General features: G+C 34.2%; 1 protein-coding gene across 1 annotated transcript in view; it reads right to left on the minus strand.

Annotated features, from left to right (window-relative positions):
* The window catches only part of LOC135198010 (nephrin-like), a 396,664-nt gene that overhangs the window by 230,282 nt on the left and 156,382 nt on the right, over positions 1-10,000 (minus strand). Inside the window, exon 2 of the mRNA XM_064225356.1 lies at positions 9,853-10,000. This exon is cut by the window's right edge and continues 2,225 nt beyond it. Coding sequence (XP_064081426.1) covers positions 9,853-9,922 — 70 coding nt within the window. The 5' untranslated portion in view covers positions 9,923-10,000. The remainder of the gene's footprint in view (positions 1-9,852) is intronic.

Genomic DNA, 10,000 nt, shown 5'->3' on the forward strand with positions numbered 1-10,000 from the left:
GTGGGAGAGGGCCCTCCTGACGAAGGCCCTGACGGTGGTGCTTTTGAATCTGGCGGGGCACTCGCTGTCTCCGTTGAGGCAAAGTCCTAAATTGGTTTTCTTTGTGTAGACTGAAGTACGGAGACCGTCTTCCGTCTTGCTTACAAGGACGTCGAGGAAGGGGAGCCGATCGTCGGAGCTGCGTTCGACTGTGTAATTCAGCACACTACACTGCTGAAATGCTTGACGGAGGGCTTCTACCTCATCCTCGGCGTCGACTTGCACAAAGATGTCGTCAATATAACGTCCATATCTGCGGGGTTGCTGCATCCTGGCGAAGACCCGTTCCTCCACGGTGCCTCGCTGGATGTAGAGTCCCTATTTACGAACGTGCCTGTCGACGAAACCATAGATATAATCCTTGATCGTGTCTACAGGAATCAGTCGACGGCGCCCCTCAACATACCGGAAGCCTCGCTCCGTACGCTGCTGGAGATATGCACGAAGAAGGCCCCTTTCTCCACCCACTGTGGCCAGATGTTCCGCCAAAAGGACGGCGTGGCGATGGGCTCCCCACTGGGGGTTCTCTTCGCTAACTTTTATATGGGCACCGTATTATTATTATTATTATTATTATTATTATTATTATTATTATTATTATTATTATTATTATATTATGTAACAAGCCCACCAAAGGTGACGACTTGAAATTCATGCCGCCAAAGAATATGGTGTTCAACTGAAAGAAGTAACAGAAGGTAGTGAGATACAGAAAGAGGGTATCAGTTATTAAAAAAAAAAGAATAAATAAATCGATAAAAAGTAAGGAGGATTATTAAATTAAATGCGAATTGTGTGCAAGTTCTGGAAGATGTTCCCTTGAGTAGTAATTATACCATCATAGGACCCTTAATATATATGTGTTATACAAAGGGCAGATTAATTCAAGATGAGGGACACAAAACCATAAAAGATAATACATATTCCTTTTTCGTCAGCATAAGACTCTAATTAATGTGTCATATAAAGGGCAGATTAATTCAAAACCACAAAAAAAAATACATATCGCCCTTTCGTCAGCATAGGACCATTATAAATCTTTTACATAAAGGGCAGATTAATACAAGATGAGGAACACAAAATTCAAGATGAGGGACACAAAACCACGAAAAAATAATATATATTCCCCTTTCGTCAGCATAGGACTCTTAATTAATATGTATTATACAAAGAACAAATTAATTCATGATGAGCCGCACAAAACCACGAAAAAATAATATATATTTCCCTTTCGTCAGCGTAGGACTCTAATTAATATGTATTATACAAAGAAAAAAATTAATTCAAGATTAGGTACGCAAAACACACAAAGAAAGGTGAACAGAAATCCCCCCCATTTCTGCCGAGTCAAGGTTACAACCCTGGAAGAGTAAGTAAGAGGCAATATCAAAATGAATTTGAATATTCAGTCGATCCTGAGCATTTATGGGCAGAGTCATTTGCATAATGGAGGGGGGATCACTTTCCGCTAATTTTCATATTCGTTGGTACAGATAAGAGAGAGAGAGAGAGAGAGAGAGAGAGAGAGAGAGAGAGAGAGAGAGAGTATCCTGGAAAATAAAAGTTATTATCTATAAAGAGAGTGATAGAGAATATCCCACAAAATAAAATTAATATCAAGAGAGAGAGAGAGAGAGAGAGAGAGAGAGAGAGAGAGAGAGAGAGAGAGAGAGAAAATATCCTACAAAATAAAAGTTAATATCAAGAGAGAAAGAGGGAGAGAGAGAGAGAGAGAGAGAGAGAGAGAGAGAGAGAGAGAGTATTCCGAAAAATAGATATCGATAGAGAGAGATAGAGTATCCCACAAAATAAAAAAAAATTAATATCGAGATGAGAGAGAGAGAGAAAGTAGAGAGAGAGAGAGAGAGAGAGAGAGAGAGAGAGAATATACACAAATAAAAGTTAATATCAAGAGAGAGAGAGAGAGAGAGAGAGAGAGAGAGAGAGAGAGAGTATCCTACAAAATCAAAGTTAATTTAGAGAGAGAGAGAGAGAGAGAGAGAGAGAGAGAGACGGCACTAGGCGGAGTATGCTGGACAAGATATATCTAATCTGTTAATCTTAATTAGTAGGATTCTGTGATAGTATGAACTGGCTTATTTTACGCGATCCGAGAAACATATTACAGTTAAAACAATATATTTAAATTATCTTTTTTTTACAATTCATAACTCTTCACAATAGTATTTCCTGCCCATTGCTTCTTTCTAGATCAAATGGTTTTGTCTAAGATGGTATCGTTCATTGTTTATTTGGAGATACAACAGCATTTCACAAATACGCATAAAATAAACCACTTTTAGCTGCGTTTCTTAGATTGAACTCATTGGAATGGTCTGGGGAGACAACAGCTCAAGCTGGCACCGTAATTACCAAGAAAATATATTTCGTATAAAAGCATCAGAACTATTTGAAAATAAGTAGAATAACGTTTTTATTAAGTTTGACTTTAGGCTTACCAAAGACTGGATATTCACATTGGCTTTTTACGAATCTTTTTTTACCTATTATAGATCTGGTAATTTTTTATTCCGTGTCCCTATTGACTGATATAAATAATATATATTCTAACAGATAGTTTGCTTTATTTAACGCTTGCATTAACATTCAAATAAATAGCTTACTTTATTTAACGCTGGTATAAATATTCAAATAAATAGCTTACTTTATTTAACGCTGGCATGAGTATTCAAATAAGTAGCTTACTTTATTTAACGCTGGCATGAATATTCAAATAAATAGCTTACTTTATTTAACGCTGGCATGATTATTCAAATAAATAACTAACTTTAACCTTTGCATCAATTCCAAACAATCGTTGGGACAGAAGTGTCATTAATAAATCCTATTGAGACGCGTCCCGTTTATTTTTGAATATTACGGTTTCGACCAGAGAGAGGTACGTTTAAGTAAATATCTATCTCGTAAACTGCTATAATGCTTACAAATAATTATTATTGCAGAGTTGATTATGTAAATTCTACGTAAAACAATCGGTTCCCTTTAACTGTTAGTAATATGACGAGAGTAAAAAACATTAATTGTTGCAGCCCAGAATATCCCATGGTTATGGAGAAAATAATTTTCTCTCTAGTAACGTCGACGAATTTCTCTCTCATTCGCCCCCCCCCCTCTCTCTCTCTCTCCTCTCTCTCTTCCCCCCCCCCCTCTCTCTCTCTCTCTCTCGTCCCTCTCTCTCTCTCTCTCTCTCTCTCTCTCTCTCTCTCTCCTCTCTGACTTCCAGCAGTTTTCCCTGCTAAGCATAAATTTGCAAAGGCAATGTCTCCTCTATTTCCTACCTTTACACCTTTATTCTGTGGTGATTATTCCTTTTTATTCTCTCTTGTCTCTCTTACGGTTTCTTTTGGCCTTTTCCATGGTTTTCCTTTTTTTCGTTTTTAATTAGAATTTTCCTACCTTTATTATTCGTTCGTTTATTTTCATTCTCTAGTTTCTCTTATTTCTCTTTGGGTATTTTCCAATGTTTTCCCTTTTTTTAAATTATTATTATGTTTTATCAGAATCGCATTATTACTTCTTTTTGAGCGAATGAGTTCCCTTTTTTTAATGTTGTGCTTTCTTTCAGAATCTCATTATTCCCTTTTTATTCGTACAATTGAATAAGTTCCGACAGTTATTGTATTCGAGGGTATAATAGCTATGATTATCGCTGTGCCCCTTCCTGGTATAACTTAGAATTCAATCGGGCGTTATGCTTTATATATCCCGATGAATTTAAATGTTGATGAATTTAAATGTGCAAACTCAGTCTCCAGTAGTCAATCTTCCATTATATAGTAGTGTCTCTTTCGTAGCTGAATTTAAATGAAATTCGTTTCAGAGAAGATTGTTTTTATGTAATGTCCTTAATTCGTGTCTCTTTCGTAGCTGAATTTGAATAAAACAAACTCGTTTTAGAGAAGATTGTTTTAATTCAGTGTCTTCAATTAGTGTCTCTTTCGTAGCGGATTTTAAATAAACAAACTCTTTTTAGAGAAAACTTCTTATTCAAGGGAGCTGTCCATGATTACTCTTCATAGATTTCTCATTCCGAACACTGTTATTTGTTTCTAAATATCGGCGATCTCATATGAAATCGGTTCAGGAAACTCACTGACATCAAATGTAAGTGGGAGAACTTTTGTCTAAAGTCTTTTTCTTATTAATTTCATTCGTTTAACCTTAACGATTTATCCTAGACTTTTGTAATGGGCTTTGGTGTTCTTTTCCTTACACAAATCTCAATTATCTCTTTTGCCTCCTTTCGTTTTCCGCGAGAATCTTCATAATGGTTTCTCCAAGATCCATTTTCCTGTCTCCAAACTTTCGTTTTTCACGAAACATCTCAGTCGTGGCAGAATCCAGAAGTCCCTGTCAGGCCTCCTTCCCAGTGAAACATCTGACCAAACTTCAAGACGGCCAAATTTAAACCTGACAACCTTTAATAGTTGGTAATCTTTTCACGCTCCTGACACTCTTGATTCTTCTCTTTAATCCATCAACCTAAATCGCCCTTACAGTTTTCTTTTTCTGTCTTATTAGGCCCCTTCAATAAGTTTCCCCGAGTGGGATTCTGTAGCCCCTTATTTTCCCCAGTGGGACTGTATAGTCCCTTATTTTCCCCAGTGGGACTGTATAGTCCCTTATTTTCATAGTGGGATTCTATAGCCCCTTTTTTTCCCTAGTGCGTTTGTATAGCCCCTTATTTTCCCTAGTGGGACTGTATAGTCCCTTATTTTCCCCAGTGGGACTGAATAGCCCCTTATTTTCCCTAGTGGGACTGTATAGTCCCTTATTTTCCCCAGTGGAACTGTATAGCCCCTTATTTTCATAGTAGGATTCTATAGCCCCTTATTTTCCTTAGTGCGTTTGTATAGCCCCTTATTTTCCCTAGTGGGACTGTATAGTCCCTTATTTTCATAGTGGGATTCTATAGCCCCTTATTTTCCTTAGTGCGTTTGTATAGCCCCTTATTTTCCCTAGTGGGACTGTATAGTCCCTTATTTTCATAGTGGGATTCTATAGCCCCTTATTTTCCTTAGTGCGTTTGTATAGCCCCTTATTTTCCCTAGTGGGACTGTATAGTCCATTATTTTCATAGTGGGATTCTATAGCCCCTTATTTTCCTTAGTGCGTTTGTATAGCCCCTTATTTTCCCTAGTGGGACTGTATAGTCCCTTATTTTCATAGTGGGATTCTATAGCCCCTTATTTTCCTTAGTGCGTTTGTATAGCCCCTTACCCTTACCCTAGTGGGACTGTATAGTCCCTTATTTTCATAGTGCGATTCTATAAGCCCATTATTCCTTAGTGCGTTTGTATAGCCCCTTATTTTCCCTAGTGGGACTGTATAGCCCCTTATTTTCATAGTAGGATTCTATAGCCCCTTATTTTCCCCAGAGGGATTCAATAGCTACTTAATTCCCCAGTGGGATTCTGTATCCCATTATTTTCCCCAGTGGGATTCTATAGCCATATTTTCCCCAGTGTGATTCTATAGGCATATTTTCCCCAGTGTGATTCTATAGGCATATTTTTCCCCAGTTTGTGGATTTTCCCCTATAGGCATATTTTCCCCAGTGTGATTCTATAGGCATATTTTCCCTAGTGTGATTCTATAGGCATATTTTCCCCAGTGTGATTCTATAGGCATATTTTCCCCAGTGTGATTCTATAGGCATATTTTCCCCAGTGGGATTCTATAGCCCTTATTTCCCATAGTGGTATTCTGTAGGCCTTATTTTCCATAGTGGGATTCTGTAGCCCGTTATTTTCTCTAGTGGGGATTCTATCGCTCTTATTTTTGTAAGGTGGATTTTAAAGCCCTTTATTTTCCTAAGGGGATTCCATAGCCCATTATTTTCCCCAGTGGGGAAATAGCCCCCTATTTTCCATGGGGATTCTATCGCTCTTATTTTCCTGAGGGGATTCTGTAGCCTTTATTTTCCCTAGTGGGATTCTACAGCCCCTTATTTTCCCCTACCATCCTCCTCCACTCTTTTTCTTCCATCGTTTTCTTAAATCCATCATTTCTGTATCATCCGGGGTCTCCTGTTTTCTAATCCTCTCTCGTTTTTCGTATTTTCCCTCCCGTTTAACTTTCCCAAGAGTGGCACTCGTCCGCTCTTTCATTTTCCTTCTCCATCTTTCTCGTAATGTTCGGGAACAGAAATAAATTTCTCTGAAGTTTAAAGTCTATTCAAGGCAAGTTTACGCTCGAATTAAGTTTTTTCCTCTCTCTCTCTCTCTCTCTCTCTCTCTCTCTCTCTCTCTCTCTCTCTCTCTCTCTCTCTCTCTCTCTCTCTCGGAGATGGAAAGTTTATGACGGTTGGAGTTTTGTCATCATTTTCTCAAAGGCAAAAATATTCTTTCTTTTTGGATTGCTGCGAATATGAAAGCAACGTATTCTTTTTTTTTTCTTATTTTTTGGGGGGACGTAAATTAATTTATGTTTTTTCTTATTTATTCATTTAGGTTGGTGGGTGGGGGTTGGGTTGTATCAGAGTAACGGGAGGTTTTTTCTTTGGAAATTTTTTTTTATATTAGTACGGTATGGTAAGAGAGGTGGCGATGGAAGTTTTTTTTCTTATGGGTGAGGTGTGACTACATAAGTCTTGGGGGGGCGGGGGGGGCGGGGTGGGGGGGGGGGCGGTTATGAAGGTAATGTAAGTAATGTTTTTAACTTTGGGGGGTAAATTTTTTTTAATCATGTCAAGATTAGCAAACTCACTATTTTCAAGACATTTATACCACCTTGATATATATATATATATATATATATATATATATATTATATATATATATATATATATATATATATTTAATAATATAATATATATATGTATGTATGTGTATATATATATAGTATATATATATATATATTTATATATATATATATATATACCATATATATATCCTGTATTAAAAAGGGAAACAATGAACTATTACGTTTATCGGATAAATGTGATGCCATTATATCATGCATTATAGCCTGTGTATTTGGGTTACTCTGTCGCGTTCCAATTAAATTCTAAACATATATTACAATCAGTAGCCCTTGTTAGGGTTATTTATGGAATATATTAACTCATTTCGTAATTCTGAAATTTCTGCCACAATATACGCGGGGTTATTATTTAGATAATGGTAATAATAATATAATATATATAACTATATATAAGATAATAACTATAATATGAGATTATATATATATGATAATATAGAATATTATTATAAGATATATACTATATTGATAATTATATTATATATAAGATTGGTAGAATACATGTATATAATATAGATACATATATATATATATATATATATATATATTATAATATATAATTATGGATAGATAATACCTATATATGGGTGGTCTCCCAGGATAAATTTGTAAACAGATACCTTCCTGAGAATGATATAGTGAATTTCATTATCAAAGACCCCTTCAGCAATGAGAAATTGTATGAAATAGTAATAAAAAAACCGTGATTATTCTAAATATTACAATGAAACCTTTGAAAATCCTTATTATATACCAATATCCAAATTTCCTATGACATGCGGACACTTACCTGATTCTTTTGTTTTAATGAGAATTATAACTAATATCAAGAATGATAACTAACATCATAAATAATAGCTGCTATCAAGAATGACAATAATAATAGAGAATGGTGACTGATATCAAGAATAATGGCTAATATTAAGAATGATAATATTAAAAATGCTAAAATCAATATTAGTAGCTAATATCAAGAAATATAACTAATATCAAGAATTATAACTAATATCAAGAATGATAACTAATAACAAGATTAATAGCTAATATTAAGAATGATTACTGATATTAAGAATAATGTCTAATTTTAAGAAAAGTAATTAAGATTAAGAATAACCAATATCAAGAATGATAACTAATATTAAGAATGACAGCTAATATCAAGAATGATAACTAATATCTAGAATGATATTTCATATTAAGAATGATAATCAAGAGTGATAGTTGATATCAAGAATGATAAATAGTATCTAGAATAATGGCTGATATGTAGAATGATAACTAATATCAAGAATGGTAGGTAATATCAAGAGTGATAGTTAATATCAATATTGATAACTAATATCCAGAATGATAATTGTATCAATAATGACTACTGGTACCACGAATGATAGCTAATATTAAGGACGATAGCTATTATCCAGAATGAAAACTAATATAAAAAAATGATAGGTAATTAAAAAAATTATAACAATTATCATCAAGAATGGTAGCTAATATCAAGAATAGGTTTCCACTATTTTGCACGTGTAAATTTCTTGTGAATCAACAGATCATTAGGTTCATGAATCAGAAATCTGAACGTCAAATGAAATGTTATAGATAATGATTGATTGAATTAAATCACGAAATTACATCAAGAATATGAGCAGTAATTTATGAATTGCCAAGGGTGATGGAATGCAAAGTATTTCAATTTAATTTTCATTAATAAAAACAAAACTTCAATATCAGTTATCATTGATTTGAAAAAAACTTCATTATCAGTTATTATTGATTTGAACAAAACTTCATTATCAGTTATCATTTGTTTGAAAAAAAAACTACACTATCAATGATCATTGATTTGAACAAAACTTCACTAACCGTTATCATGGATATGAACAAAAACTTCACTAACAGTTATCATGGATATGAACAAAAACTTCACTAACAATTATCGTGGATATGAACAAACCTTCACCAACCATTATCATGGAAACGAACAAAAACTTCGCTAACAGTTATCATGGATATGAACAAAAACTTCACTAACAATTATCCTGGACATGAACAAACTTTCACTAGCAATTATCATGGATATAATAAAAAACTTCACAAACAGTTATCATAGATATGAACAAAAACTTCACTTACAATTATCTTTGATATGAACAAACCTTCAACAACAATTATCATGGATATGAACAAAAACTTCACTAACAATTATCCGTGATATGAACAAACCTTCACCAACAATTATCATGGATATGAACAAAAACTTCACTAACAGTTATCATGTATATGAACAAAAACTTCACTAACAATTTCCTTAATATGAGCAAACCATCAATAACAATTATCATTGATATAAACAAAACCTTCACTAACAATTATGAATATGAACAAAAACTTCACTAACAATTATCTTTGATATGAACAAACCTTCACTAACAATTATCATTGATATGAACAAAAAACGTCACTAACAATTATCTTTGATATGAACAAACCTTCACGAACAATTATCATAGATATGAACAAAAACTTCACTAATAGTTATCATAGACATGAACAAAACTTCACCTACAGTTATCATGGATATGAACAAAAACTTTACTAACAATTATCTTTGATATGAACAAACCTTTACGAACAATTATCATGGAAATTAACAAAAACTTCACTAATAGTTATCATAGACAAGAACAAAACTTCACCAACAGTTATCATGGATATGAACAAAAACTTCACTAACAATTATCCTTGATATGAACAAACCTTCACCAACAGTTATCATGGATATGAACAAAAACTTTAGTAACAATTATCTTTGATATGAACAAACCTTCACCAACAAATATCATGGATATGAACAAAAATTTCGCTAACAAATTATCATTGATAATGAATAAAACTTCACCAATCGTCATGTGTGACGATAAATGCGCTTTATTCTAATCCATTCACACACAAAAAAAGAAAAAATTAATCCACCTTAAATAAATTCAGCTTTAAATTTACTGATTGTAGGTTCTATTAAACATGACCTACCTGGTCTCTCGCCGAAGGTGACAGCGAAGAAGGCCGCCAGACACACGAAGCTTATCCCAGGGGCGTTCATATTATCTGCGCTCTTGTCCACTCACTACTATGCCTCATTCACTTGTTTCATTCATTCATCTGAGCTGCATTGCGGCTC

Source organism: Macrobrachium nipponense, chromosome 23 (genome assembly GCF_015104395.2).
Source record: "Macrobrachium nipponense isolate FS-2020 chromosome 23, ASM1510439v2, whole genome shotgun sequence".
NCBI lineage: Eukaryota > Metazoa > Arthropoda > Malacostraca > Decapoda > Palaemonidae > Macrobrachium > Macrobrachium nipponense.